Raw genomic sequence first — 13,978 nt, 5'->3', positions numbered from 1 at the left:
TAAACGGTTTCTTAATGGTTTAAATGGTTCGGTTCAGTTTAAACCATTTAACTAAACGGTTCCAACTTTTAAAACCAAAACGAACCAGTTAATAAACGGTTCACGGTCTCGGTGTAAACGGCCCAGTTCGGTTTCGGTTTGATTTTGACACCCTTAACTGGTATCCATGCCCTTCTGGTGATCTCACCACATTGAAGTGGGCCTTGTCCCTTAAAATGACCATACAAACATAGTGGGCCTATTATGACTTGGTGAGCCCAGAAAAGGCAGCCAATGTTGTCAAGGCAAAATTCTATTGAGGAGACTATAAATAGCCCCCCACCCTTCCTAGAGAGAGAGAGGGAGCGAGAGAGGGGGAGGGGGGGGGGGGGGAGAGGATGGAATAATAGAAAAAACATAAATGAAAGAGAAAAAAGGGGGGGGGAAAAAAAAAAAAAACCTCCAAAAATCTACCCAACTCTGCAAACAAACTTGAACTTTCTTTCGGAGAGAATATTCAGTCACATTACATTCTACTTCCTGCTTCAGCACAAAGCATATCGAAAAGAACTCAATTTTTAAAAATTTAAGAATTCCAATTCTGTACAACCAACAAAAAATCATGAAGTAATATATACCGTTCAAGTTATTTCTGGAAAATCAGCAATCTGACACCTGAAAGTCAATAAATTAAAAAATCCAGCACTCAAGAACGCATCAACAGAATACCTGGATACATAAAAAGAAGCTTGTCCGATGAACTTATCAACAATATGTGAAACTGTTAACACGGTTTTCATTCGCTCATAATTCTTGATCCTTGATTTGCATGCAATGTGCCAATAGTTCTGAATAGCCCGCAACTTCAAAGGGAATACTCCCCTTGACAGGAGTGGATGGAGCATTATTGGAGGAGGCAGAATTCTTGGCTTGGTCCATATTGAAGTCCACTGGAAAACCCAGATGATCTGTTGCTACCAAGAATGTTCCCTCCTGCATCTGGGTTCCTGGAGCTGACAAGGGTAAACTAGCATTTATATAGAGATGTTGTTGCTGCTCAGGTACGGGCAAATATGGCACTTCCACTCTATTGTCAAGCTCATTCTGCACATCAAATCATATAAAGAAGCCACAAAGATGACAACCAAATGAAATTTGAATTCACTAGCAATGACTTTAATCCAGGCAATCCCATAGTCAAACCATGTGGGCAGACAACAATTTGCTTTCGGAAAGAAATCTGAAGTGAATGACCAATATGGTTACTAGGACTATGGGCTATCCAGGAAAGGGTCTGCATCATGAAACAATGTAAAGCTACAGTGAAGGTGGGTATCTTGATACAAGATAGTATCATGTCTGAAAAATCGAAACTCTGATGGTAGAAGAAATAGGATCCAGCTAGAATTATTGATTTTGATGCCAAGTTACAGAAAAGTCACAAAATAAATAAACAATAATTCCAAAAAAGATTCAAGAAAGAAGTGTATATATAAACACCTGAAGATATGCTACAATATCTGCTGCTGTGTCTCTCACTCCTCCTTGTTGCCTCATCAATATCCATTCATTAAGTTTTTCCTTGGGGAAAATAAAAAAGATATGTTAGATATCTTTTTATGTAAAACCATGTACTAACTGAAAAATTGAAGCCAATTATGATATAACTACAATCCCAATCCCATCCACAGCTTCCCGAAATCTCGGGTTTTAGGGGGGTGGGGAAACGCTTCCCAAGTACTGAACCAACCTTATACACTTGTTCTCTGGATAAGCTTCCTCTAAGCATACCTTACAGGCATTACCAGTATCAAATATAAGCATCATACATATATGTATTTGCATCTTGTTCTCTGACAGAAATTTGAATCTGCCACTTCCATCCAGTAAACTATACAACAATGGGAGAAAAGTAGAAATATTTTCCTTTGTATTGATAAGCTTATATGGCTGTGGCTTATCATATTGTGGGTTTACTTCATTTTCATTCTATCTTTGTACATCATTCTGAAGCCTAAAGTAAAGTCCTTATTTATTCCCTCCCCCCCCCCCCCCATCCTTTAGTGCACCCTACTGTATTGAAAAGAATGCATTTCATTCAAAGTGAGATGCTCCAGAGACCCATTCAGGAACAAGAAAATTGTATCGTGATTTGGATTGGATCTCGATAAAACAATAAATCAATGAGAATTGGTTCAATAAGTTTAGTGAGGCAGCAAGTGATTGAGTTCAGTAATTCCTCATATCAAATTATTGACTCTAGAGATATGGTAATATGGAGATTGCTTAGATTTAAGAAAGGGTAGTTTGATTTTTTCCATGGTTTATTCCTCATCTCTGAAATCCTATTTCTGAATTCTAATTCATTTTTTTGGGAACTAGGATAGGATTTGTTTCGCGCACTACAACTAGCAGAGCAGCCAGCTGAAAAACTACAGCGTATGTACTCTTCTGGATGGCTTTTATGGACGATCACAATTGTATCGGTTCAGCACGAGCGGAGTAGTATGGGGACAGATTCATGGAATGACCCGGCTAGGAATTCAATTTATAACGTTACTTCAACTCACCATCCAACTATTCCAGTATGCCTAGAGGAAAGGCTGCACAACAGTAGTAAGGGTGTTAAGACTGGAGCTTTGTAGTGCTAGCAGGAATGTAAGTGAATGAATCCCGTTCAGAGATAGGGTCGTTAGAGAAGAGCTCGTTCTTCAATTTTGAGATCTTTAGATTCGTATAAATCCAGTGTTCCACTAAGATTTCGAATAGCTGTCCTGAATTCAAGTTGACTAAGTTTTGCTTCTTCCTCAGAGAAGACGATCAAACAATCCCAAATCAAGGTCCTTGCGGATCGGATCATCCGTATAGGATACAAAAAGAAACTCCAGATATTTGTGGAAAAGGTTTATGTTGGGGTTAGCTGTGCCTATAAAGCTGATTTCAGGACTGAACATCAACTTCTCCCACAGAGATCGTGACAGAAATACAGATTCATCTACAATATGATCCTAGCCATCACCTTTAACAGGAGATGGAAGACAGACTATCACATCTGTTCAAAAGTTTCTAATGGAGAGAAGCGATTAAATTTGAGCCATGAACAACATGCATTACATACAGCATGTGTTTGCTCATGTACAGATGGATGAAGAAACTAGAAAGCATTGTCCAACTACTTGGGATTAAATATTTGTATAAGAATGCAAAATGGATGAAGAAACTACGAAGTTTCTGTCAAATAAATTAAACCAAACTTAATTCAATTAAGTCTTTCCCAATTTTTTCCACTACACAATCTCAGTGACAATTCCACCCCATCTACTGGTATACTGGAACATTTTCCGAGGGGGGAAAAAGGAAAAGAAGCATAGCATAAGAAATTTATTATCAAATGCAAGTGGGAGCCTTGTCATACAGAAAGACTCAACTTGGCTAAGATCAAATGCCCATTCCCAGACCCCCAATCTCATGGTCCTGCCACAACTTTAGACTTCAAGAAAAGAGTATGGAGTAGGAAAACATGCTACAAAAAGAGTAATCCATAACTGAAAGATACTAATCATCAAGTAAATATTCTTTGGTCCTGCCACAACTTTAGACTTCAAGAAAGTTGGCTAAGATCAAATGCCCATTCCCAGACCCCTAATCTCGTGGTCCTGCCAAAATTTAGACTTCAAGAAAAGAGTATGGAGTAGGAAAACATGCTACAAAAAGAGTAATCAATAACTGAAAGATACTAATCGTCAAGTAAATATTCTTTGTTCCTACCAAATTCTTGAAGTTGCTTACCCAACTTCTCAACATTCACCAAGGAACGCTTTTATGGCTCAGTATATTATTAAAGCAATATCAACTACTGATCAATATCACTTTTTTAAGGGTGCATTTAACAATGTGGCAGATATAAATAGGAAACAAGCATTTCTGGCAACATTTGAGAAATGCCAATATTCATAGAAACCATATACAAAACACACATCTAATGATATATCACAGAGGACGGTATTATGCCTTATATTATTAGTTTATGATGGTTAGCACTTCTCACTGCTCTACACTTTTAGTGGATAGTTTATCGGTTTATATACAACCAGATATATACTATGAACATTGAAGATACAAAAGCTGAAGTCAAGTGATTCATCCATCTTCCAATAGTTTTTTCTATCATGAATTATAAATTCAGAAAAAGAGAAAATAGATGGCTTTCTAACTATCACCTTACGCTGCCACTTATATTCCAGTACATACCTTAACCGAGGCCTCAATCGGAAAATGCATGGAAGTCCAATAAAAAAAAACACAATCAGAAAGCTTCTTGACCAAATAGCATCTAAGAACTGGTATTTAGTTCAGATCTAGAATACAGTGATAACAATATTCTCTCTGGACAGCTCTGTGACTGAACAATCACCATTTTATCTGTTAATGAAGTTACTTTTTAAAAGGATCAAACACCAACAGCCCCTTGTTATGAGTAATATATCCAAATAAGGCTCGCCAATACTAGCGCGACGCGTGGCAGGGTCACAACTGTGTGGATCGGCTCCGACCTGCTGGGTTTCACCCACTCGCGACCAACCCGGAACAAAAATACAGTTATAAAAGGATACCATCCCCACGTGGAAGGTAACACCTATCCAAGTCCTAATATATCGCAGCCAGTTAGCACTGCAATCCTACAAGGAAACCATATCCCTCGTTACGCGGCAATATGGAAACTCCTAATATGAATGGACTCCTACCAACTAGGGAAGCACTTTCCTAGGAGGACTCTACAACAAGATCTCCTACCATGAATAGAAGACTCACTATACGGGACTCTCCATCACCGTCTGTACTTACAGTCCCCACTATATATACTCAGGTATAGATCACAACGATCATCTTGAATTCTAGTAACTTATCTGCAACTATCCGAGACCTAACTTAGGCATCAGAGAGTCCCCCGCTGGAAAAGACCGGCTCTCCCTTGCTTATCTAACACCTTTTTGCCGGTTTAACCCAGGAGGGATCCATCCGTGATTTCTAGACGCAACAATGAGACTTACCAGTCTTCCTTTTTCCTTTCTTAAATCACCCCCCCCCCTTCAATAGATTTAAAGTGAGATACACAAGGAAACATTGAGGTTTAAGAGAAATTTTGATAAAACAATGAGGCATAAGTTAACCAATTGCTTAATTAGAGTAATATTTAAAACATGCTTGGCATTAGTCAGTTGACTAAATATTTTAAAGCTAGTCCCATGATTGTTTTGCTCCAAAGCTGAACAATCCCCAAAAAAGCTAGGAAGCTCAAGGAATGTTAGGTGCTGATTTCCATTCTTTCACCAAGACATCCAGAATTTAATTTCCGAAAGGACTTCAGAGCAGAAACAATGTAAAAATTTTAACAAATAACCGACTAAAAGCGATAAACTATTAACTTACATTATTAGTTAATCAAAGGAATCAAGCAAATTAATTTGACTCAAATGTAGCAGACAATTTTTTGAAACGCGGGAAAAATAAAAAATATTGGATTACTTCAATCCAGAGGAGAACTCATATCTCATGGAAAATACAATTACTCAATTGGATCATTAAAACATCCGTAAATAAAAGCAGAAAAAATATTTAAAAAACACACACAAAAAACCTTCACCAATAATTAAGAAATTATGAAGCAATCAGGCAAGGAAGAGAAAAATCCTCATCAGAGAGTCAGAGGGCACAGGACTACAGCATTGAAAATCAGAACTAAAGTCTCTGCAGTAACAAGTAGATCTTGCAAAATCTCGGCGAAAAATAATAATTAAAGTCCTGATCAAGTTGGTTTAGCAATCGAAAGAGAGAGCAAAGCAAGGGAGAACCCCTAAGATTAGGAAGTTTGGTTCAATACCAAAGCATGTCGCTCCCCAGCGTGAAATAAAAACTTCTGCTGATGGAACCCTTGAGCATAAAGTTGAGACAGAGAATTGGCAGTGCTACAGAAGGTGCAATTGAGTGTTCTATCGCTTTCCTCCAAAGCAGTGAAGTCGGCGGATTTCCTCTTCTGGGTCATCTCTCAACTGGTTCTATGCAACCCAGGGACAACCGACCATGGACGATTGAACAGTTAAATACGGAAAAGCTCAGAATAGGAATCAGTGACAGATGCAAAATCCATTATAATTACAACAATTAATTCCTCTGGCAAATGGCAGAAATTTAATGAATTTTGCCAGTTTTAGAGCAAAGCGGCAAAGACCCGTTTGACTCTTTTCTCAACAGAATTCTTAAAACTTTCTCCTGTCTTGGGAAAAAGATTAGATAAAGGAGTACAGGTGAAGAACAGCAATGGATGTGCATTTGTTGTTGTTTGCTTGTTTACTTGCCACTTCCAAGTTTTTTCTGATGCAGAAACGCCAAAACTGTCTCACAATCTTGTAAGTTTTGCATATAAACGTCACTCTCTATCTCTAGTACAAGTCTACATCAACAAAAACATGAAGGGAAAAAGATCTCTACTTGGTGGTGTTTGCTACACTCTCTCACAGGACACCGTGAGATGACGCCTCTGCCCCTAGATAGATACCTAAACGTACTCACCCATTGGCTTAGACAGGTGAGTATGTAGAGTAAATAAGTTTCTTGTTCTATAGTTTCCTTTCTGCGTCAAGGTCCTCTACTGCCAAGCTGCCCCTGTCACCGTGTGCACCCCAGACACAGCAAGGCGGCAAAAGACCGCCTTACCCCTGCCCGAACGTTTTGCCCAAGCAGGGGTAAGGCTGTCTTTTCCGCCTTGCTGTGTGTGGGGCGCACAGAAGTAGGGGCAGCTCGAAAGTAGATGATCCAGATCCTTCCTTTCTTGTATGTTTCATGAAAGTCTAATATTACTCTAATTTTATGTCACTTGTTTTCTAATGTAAGCATCCTTAAGTTATTCATTATCATGTGACAAAAAATATATATTTGGTTTGTGGTAGTATAGGGACAAGTAATATGGTCATTCCTTATAAATTGAAGTATAGGTCTGCGCCCTAGACTTTATTGTGCACTCTCCCATATCACTCCTACTTGTTTTGTAATTTATTTTCTTATGTGACAGATTTAGAATTTTCCCTCAAAAAATTCGTAAAAATTGATGATTTCAGATTTATCTTCTAATTTTTGGAAACATCACCTTCCATTGTTACATGGATTACGGCCCATTAAATTATTTATATTCTTCTGAAAACAGTAATTATTTTTTGAACCTTTCTTTCATAACTTAAGGTTACACTACAACTGTTAGGTCATTGCTTATGTTTTGTGTCATTTACTTGTTTGAACCATGTATAGAACTTGGACCCTATATATCCCCTATCAAACTCATATTTTGATGCTGCTTGAAAAGAAGGTTTATGTTTCAATTTTGCTGCAGGGGACAATCACAAGCTGCTGCAAGAGGTGGAGGTCGTGGAGGCTGAGGTGGTGGTGAAGGAGTGGTCCAAGGGGTGGCTCTCATAGAGGTGGTGGTCCTTTAAGGGCCGATGGAGATCGTAGAACAATTTCATGTATTTTGTCACCTTGCATTCCAAAATGTCTTTCTGATCACTGGAATGCAACAAAGAATATTGTGTTTTGAGGATCAATGGTCAGTGATTGATAGAAATTATGGTGTCTTTGTTTACTTATTAGTAACCATTATAGTTATCAACAAAGGCAATTCTGTGCAAACTTCAAAGATGTTCATTGCATTAGCTCTCAAAAGAATGAGGATGTATTTCAGTTGCAGGTTATGGCTGCATTGGTGTTGCCATGTTACTCAATTCACCCTCCTTCGCAAGTTCGCTACAGATCTCATAGGACCTGTGGGCCTGTGGCCTTGTAAATTAGACGTTATTCAGTAACTTAGGGGGAGTCTAAATGCCTAGTGACATACATAACGCATCCGGAACATGAAGGTTTGATTTACTTAAGTGGGATTGTGGGAAGTAGCAATGTTTCATTTAGAAAAAAAAACAGCTAAGTAACTATGGTCCTTAAAAGTTCACATTTCAAGTGTAATACCAAAAGGCTAGAAAAGTAAGGTTACAACTTCTTTTTCACCAACTTTGGTTACAACAAGATTTTTCCTTTTGAATAAATAGGTTTTGATGATTCGTTGTCTTTTTTGTGCAGTGCTATCTGCAAGTGTGCATTCTGCAATGCAAGACAAAGATCCTGCCTAAACAGCGGGAGCCACGCCAGAAGGTACACCATAAACCACATTTATTCTAGATCCATTCATTGTGAAACCAAATTTCCTTCAGGATGCAACAGAAATTTAAAGTGCCTGAATTTCATTGAAAACCAAGATTATGAGAAGAAAAAGTGATTTAGTAACCTTGTCTCTGTTTTGTATGAAAAAGTCCATATTTTAAGGATGTTGTTAATGCTTTAATCAATCACTAATTTAAACCTTGTTTTCAACATTACACCTATTAATTGATTTATGTAATGGTAGGAAACAGTTGAGACAAACTGAATACAATAAATTTTTTTTTTTTTTTTTTTTTTTTTTTTTTTTTTTTTTTTTTTTTTTTTTTTTTTTTTTTTTTTTTTTTTTTTTTTTTTTTTTTTTTTTTTTTTTTTTTTTTTTTTTTTTTTTTTTTTTTTTTTTTTTTTTTTTTTTTTTTTTTTTTTTTTTTTTTTTTTTTTTTTTTTTTTTTTTTTTTTTTTTTTTTTTTTTTTTTTTTTTTTTTTTTTTTTTTTTTTTTTTTTTTTTTTTTTTTTTTTTTTTTTTTTTTTTTTTTTTTTTTTTTTTTTTTTTTTTTTTGTTTTTTTTTTTTTTTTTTTTTTGGGTGTTTTTTTTTTTTTTTTTTTTTTTTTTTTTTTTTTTTTTTTTTTTTTTTTTTTTTTTTTTTTTTTTTTTTTTTTTTTTTTTTTTTTTTTTTTTTTTTTTTTTTTTTTTTTTTTTTTTTTTTTTTTTTTTTTTTTTTTTTTTTTTTTTTTTTTTTTTTTTTTTTTTTTTTTTTTTTTTTTTTTTTTTTTTTTTTTTTTTTTTTTTTTTTTTTTTTTTTTTTTTTTTTTGTAGTTTTTTTTTTTTTTGGGTTTTTTTTGGGGGGGGGGTTTTTTTTTTTTTTTTTTTTTTTTTTTTTTTTTTTTTTTTTTTTTTTTTTTTTTTTTTTTTTTTTTTTTTTTTTTTTTTTTTTTTTTTTTTTTTTTTTTTTTTTTTTTTTTTTTTTTTTTTTTTATAGCAAACAAAAAAAAAAAAAAAAAAAAAAAAAAAAAAAAAAAAAAAAAAAAAAAAAAAAAAAAAAAAATAGGGGGGGGGGGGGGGGCCCGCGGGGCCCCCCCCCCCCGCCCGGGGGGGGGGGGGGGGGGGGGGGGGGGGGGGGGGGGGGGGGGGGGGGGGGGGGGGGGGGGGGGGGGGGGGGGGGGGGGGGGCGGGGGGGGGGGGGGGGGGGGGGGGGTTTGGGCCCCCCGGGGGGGGGGGGGGGGGGGGGGGGTGGGGGGGGCCCGGCCCCCCCCCCCTCTTTCCCTGGGATGATTAAATAGGGACATTAGGAAAAACCAACAAAGTTCCGTATCTTGGATTTTAAAAGTGGACAAATTAACTGGGCCAGACAGAAGGAAAAAAACAAAGGTGCAATTATCAACATCTGTTCCCTCATTTGAATCTGGTTGCCTTCTGCCTTCTTATAAATAAAAAAGAAGAAGTTGCTGACAAAAAGTTAAAGCCTTAAAACGAAACTAGCATACATAAAATAGAAAAATTATTGGTAAGTCATAGGGGACAAGAGGAATGCTTTCCCAGTGCAATGCTGCTTAATCTTCATGGTCTTTGCAGTACTTCATCTCAGGCTTCCCAACCTCTGAGGACAGTTGCACGAGCAACCCGGTTGACTCCTAAGGTGAAGGCTCCCATACGAAGATCACAGTTGTGAGTCTTACACATCTCTTTAACATCCTTTAAACCTTTTGTCATGTATGTCTTTAGTTCATTATTCACTTTCTCTTCATCCCACATAAACCCTTGAATATTCTATCAGCCAAAAAAAAAAAAGTAGAGTTGTATAAAAATCAGAGAACCAAATAATGGATTCTAATGGAGGAACTGAATTGGAAATTCAATCCTGAGGAAATAAAGGATCGAAAGAAGCCAAATCATAGAGGAAATCCCACAAGTAAGGAAGAAAATACCTGAACCCACTCGAAATAACTCACAGTAACTCCACCTGAGTTGGCATATATGTCTGGAAGGATTATAACACCTTTTTTTGATAATATCTGCAAAAAAGATCAACCCATGTTTATGGTCATTTTCTTTGCTTGTGACACATCATTGTTTTTAACTCTCCAAATCTATTAAATGTTCTCACCTCATCAGCCTCTGGGTCAGTTGGATGGTTGGCAGCTTCAATAATGAATTTGGCTTTTATCTCATTTGCATTTTCCCTTCGATTGAACCAAAGAAAAAGAAATTTTTCATCAAATTTAGCAAGTTATGGCCGTGTAAAGAGCTTATGTTGGAGAACTGTCTTCTCTCTAACAGCTAGTATGTGAAATTATCCAGAAATGTCTGACCCTCAACTTTCAAGTTGAGATGGGAAGTAATGTTGCTTCAGAGAGAGAGAGAGAGAGATTTGTGATGAGAAAAACCTGCTGATGACACCGCCAAGGGCTGCAGGAATAAGAACGTCACAGTCCTCAACCAGTATTGACTTTGGATCAATGGGGTCTCCACCACTGAAACCTTTGATTCCTCGATTCTCATGGGTATGTTTAAGCAATCTTGGTATGTCTATTCCATTGCTATTCTTTATGGCTCCAGTAATGTCACTTACTGCAACAATCTTCCCACCATTTTCGTTGATGAGTTGGGCTGCCCAGGAACCGACATTTCCAAACCCCTGAGGTTTTCAAAGGAAAAGTGATTTACCATCACCAGGCAATCTATTTGGTGGGAAGCAAATATCGATGAATGATAGTTTTCTTTCTTATTAACTGATTTGCCTCCTTCCACCCACATCATTCCCTATAAACCCCCATTTTACATTTTTGTCTCTATACAACACCGTGAATAGCATCCCATTGACCTTTTTCTAATGGTCTAAAGATGGCATCAATTCATACCATGTTTTTATTTCAATAATCATCCATGTTGTAATTTCTAGCCTATATTGTACAGAGGTTGTAGTTTCCCTAGTTCATTAGCACTATACGTTAGGATTTCAGGAACTACTACTCAAGTTTCCATGTCTAATCTTCATCATGCAGAGATTGAACATTCTAAATAAATCAGGACTGCTGCAGAATTTATAGATGTTTTGATGGCTAAAGGCTTTCACACAAATAAAACAACTATGTAAAAAAATGGACCTGTATGACGAATCGTTGGCCGGAGATGCTCTTTCCATATTCTTGAAGCAGGGCCTGTGTTGCAAAAAGTACTCCCCTTCCAGTAGCTGCATCTCTTCCCAAAGATCCACCAAGATCCTAACATAAACAATTTTCCACTATCATGACTCAGATCTTAATATTCTGAATGACAAAAGTTGTGCAAGAGCTTACATTTCATAAGTCTGTAAATTTTTTGCATGAATTTGGTCAATATGAGCAATGCAAATTAATAGAAGGCACTAATTATGATTCACAACTGTTTAATGTGCTCAACATAGAAACATGTACTGATAACACATCAATTGGATCTGTTTTAAGCATTATATGATTTCTAATCGTGTATAAACTTCTCCAGGGAATGCGAGAGAAATAATTAGCTGTGGATAAGCTTCTTTGCAATGAGAAAAAAGGTTATTAGACTTGGTAAGATATGAGTGCTTTTTCTGACGATTAAAACAAATTGAAGTTTGAGTTGGATACTTACAACAGGTTTTCCAGTCACAACTGCAGGTGAGTAGCCATGAAATTTTGAGTACTCATCCAGTATCCATGCCATTGTCTAATTGACACTCACAGAAAGGGAAAGTCAGCCCACTTATTTAAAAAATGAAAGCTATGTACTGACACCCTGGTAACATCTCAAGTTCATATCTATTTGCTGAATCAAATGTGCCAAAAATCTATATATTCAGTAACAAACCTGGGGATTAGTTCCCATATCAGGTGCTGGAACATCTGTATGTACTCCAACTAGATCATGAATCTTCTGTGTGAAAACTCTGGTAAGTCGCTCTAGCTCAGAAATGCTTAGTTCCCCTGGATCACACCCTATACCCCCTTTAGCACCACCATATGGAATGTTTGCTACGGCTGTCTTCCAAGTCATAAGTTGTGCTAGAGCATTCACCTCATCTGGATCAACCTGTATTATACTTGGGTTTAAATTCCAAAGTGCCACATGACAGAAGACTTACATCTAGAGCTTCATTTTATTTTACTTATTTCTACCAAAGAACAGAAGCAAGAACCCAATTTAGCCCTTTCTCCATAATTTCTAAAAGGTAATGCAGATACCTTGGAATTTTAGTAAGATATCTAACACCAGAAGAGGGACCAACCTCTGGGTGGTATCTAATTCCTCCTTTCATTGGGCCTCTAGCATTATCATGCTGAACCCTGAATCCAACAAAAGAGGCCAAACTGCCATCATCTTTGGGTATGGTGCACTCAACCTGCAACCAAATTCAAAAACAGTGGATGGGGCCAAAATCAGAAAATTATACAAGCAGAGAATACTAGTGAAAGCAGAGCAGGAAAGCACAAACCCCTCCTTATATTGACTAAAATGCCTCTAATTTTTAAAGGATAACAGCTATACAAGAACTTCCTTGCCCTATTCTCAGTTGGAAATCAGTATTATCTGAGAAACAGATGAATTCAAGTTCACAAGTGCAGTAGTTTTGGCATCCAGAGTCGAAGTACCAAATCCAAGCATTAAAAGTTTTAACAACCGAACAAATACCCTTTACAAATTCCATATAATTGCTAATAAAATCTGCATCATCCCAAATGCCTCACAAGATAAAAATGGAAATTGGGACAAATAAGAAGATGGCACAGAATCCTAATGGCGGGAGAAACTGTAGCGTTGAATCAAGTAGATAAATTTCAAATAATGTTGAGGTAAACCCATTCTCACCTTGATTTCTCTGAAAGGAATGAGTAAACTCTTTTCGAGCTTTGAATCCAAACCCAGAAGGCGTGCTGCCAACTTGAAATTTCTATTGGTTGCCGCTAACGCATTCATGTTTGATCCGAGAACCGAATGAAAAAACCTAAGCACAACAAAAACAAATCACTTTTGATTGATACTCAATACAAAATGAGGAATGTTCATTACGCATACATATAAACGGGGAAGTGGGTATCTTACCAGTAGAAGCTTTCAAAATTCAAAGGAAGCCGTCTCTGGCGGAATGAAATCCCAAGACTGATCAGTACCTGAAAAATTAAGAATATGAGAAAGGAAAGGAGGAAGATTGATGAAATAAAGAAAGAATGAAGGGTAAGCAGTAACTAGCAAGACTAGAAGGAGAAACTGGAAATTTATAAGCAAAGAAGAGATGATGATCAGAATTGGGTCAGTACCACATGTAAACAATGAAGGGACACTCAGGTCCCTGTGTCGAAATTCCCCTGCTCCCAAAGTACAGTGGGTCTGTGAAGGAGTGAGGGGATTGAGTGAAGGCTTTTTCTGGGAAAGGTGGTGAAGGTTTTATCCATAAACCCTCTGTACAAGAGGCAATCGATCAATCATTACTGATACCATACTTGGAAGAAGAGTTAGTTCTATGAAAATTTGGGGAAAGAAACCTTCGGGCATTGTCTATTACTTGCTTGTACTTTGATAATGGACGTGAAGAAGAAGTCTTCTCGAGTGAGGAAGCATTGAAGTAGTGGATTTTTTGTACTATTTACTCTTATCTGATTTGACTTGACCCTCTCAATTCTGGATTCCTTCATCAAATCAAATATTAGGAAAAAGAAGTCCATGACGTCCGGGAGTACAGATTTTACATGCGTCCTCTCACATGATGAGTAGGAAGGATGGTTTTTGGTATTCTTACTCTTGTGATTTGACAATTCACACTATTAATTCTTCCTTTTATCA

The 13,978-nt window shown here is 37.0% G+C and overlaps 2 protein-coding genes across 5 annotated transcripts; both read right to left on the bottom strand.

The window, feature by feature from the left end:
- Positions 1–492: 492 nt before the first annotated feature.
- On the bottom strand, positions 493–6,092 carry LOC122641825. 3 transcript variants are annotated; one of them, XM_043835132.1, is made up of 4 exons: positions 5,861–6,092; positions 1,480–1,560; positions 769–1,083; positions 493–580 (listed from the first exon to the last, which is right to left on the bottom strand). In XM_043835132.1, the coding sequence occupies exons 1-3, from the start codon at positions 6,020–6,022 to the stop codon at positions 784–786; spliced, it is 543 nt and encodes a 180-aa protein (XP_043691067.1). In that variant the 5' UTR covers positions 6,023–6,092; the 3' UTR covers positions 493–580; positions 769–783. The 3 variants fall into 3 exon arrangements, with proteins under 3 accessions (XP_043691067.1, XP_043691066.1, XP_043691068.1); XM_043835131.1 differs by having other exon boundaries at positions 784–1,083; XM_043835133.1 differs by lacking the exon at positions 493–580 and having other exon boundaries at positions 589–1,083.
- Positions 6,093–9,546: 3,454 nt separating this feature from the next.
- On the bottom strand, positions 9,547–13,295 carry LOC122643110 (glutamate dehydrogenase 1). 2 transcript variants are annotated; one of them, XM_043836753.1, is made up of 10 exons: positions 13,244–13,295; positions 13,007–13,140; positions 12,426–12,539; positions 12,008–12,229; positions 11,792–11,866; positions 11,287–11,403; positions 10,567–10,817; positions 10,287–10,362; positions 10,108–10,194; positions 9,547–9,949 (listed from the first exon to the last, which is right to left on the bottom strand). In XM_043836753.1, exons 2-10 carry the CDS (start codon positions 13,112–13,114, stop codon positions 9,764–9,766), a joined length of 1,236 nt encoding a protein of 411 aa, XP_043692688.1. In that variant the 5' UTR covers positions 13,115–13,140; positions 13,244–13,295; the 3' UTR covers positions 9,547–9,763. The 2 variants fall into 2 exon arrangements, with proteins under 2 accessions (XP_043692688.1, XP_043692687.1); XM_043836752.1 differs by having other exon boundaries at positions 13,007–13,144; positions 13,246–13,264.
- Between the last annotated feature and the right edge of the window lie 683 nt (positions 13,296–13,978).

The sequence above is a fragment of the Telopea speciosissima genome, chromosome 10 (assembly GCF_018873765.1).
Source record: "Telopea speciosissima isolate NSW1024214 ecotype Mountain lineage chromosome 10, Tspe_v1, whole genome shotgun sequence".
NCBI lineage: Eukaryota > Viridiplantae > Streptophyta > Magnoliopsida > Proteales > Proteaceae > Telopea > Telopea speciosissima.
The sequence above is the reverse complement of the archived record's forward strand: the minus strand, read 5'-3'. Positions and strand labels throughout refer to the sequence as shown.

Coding starts and splice junctions, on each gene's coding strand:
- LOC122641825 (XM_043835132.1), bottom strand. CDS start 6,022: ATGACCCAGAAGAGGAAATCCGCCGACTTCACTGCTTTGGAGGAAAGC. Junction 1,561..5,860: donor CTGGGGAGCGACATGCTTTG/GTATTGAACCAA, acceptor ATTTTCCCCAAG/GAAAAACTTAATGAATGGAT. Junction 1,084..1,479: donor ATATTGTAGCATATCTTCAG/GTGTTTATATAT, acceptor TTTGATGTGCAG/AATGAGCTTGACAATAGAGT.
- LOC122643110 (XM_043836753.1), bottom strand. CDS start 13,114: ATGAATGCGTTAGCGGCAACCAATAGAAATTTCAAGTTGGCAGCACGC. Junction 11,867..12,007: donor ATATGGGAACTAATCCCCAG/GTTTGTTACTGA, acceptor AGTGTCAATTAG/ACAATGGCATGGATACTGGA. Junction 10,363..10,566: donor CTTGGCGGTGTCATCAGCAG/GTTTTTCTCATC, acceptor GTTCAATCGAAG/GGAAAATGCAAATGAGATAA.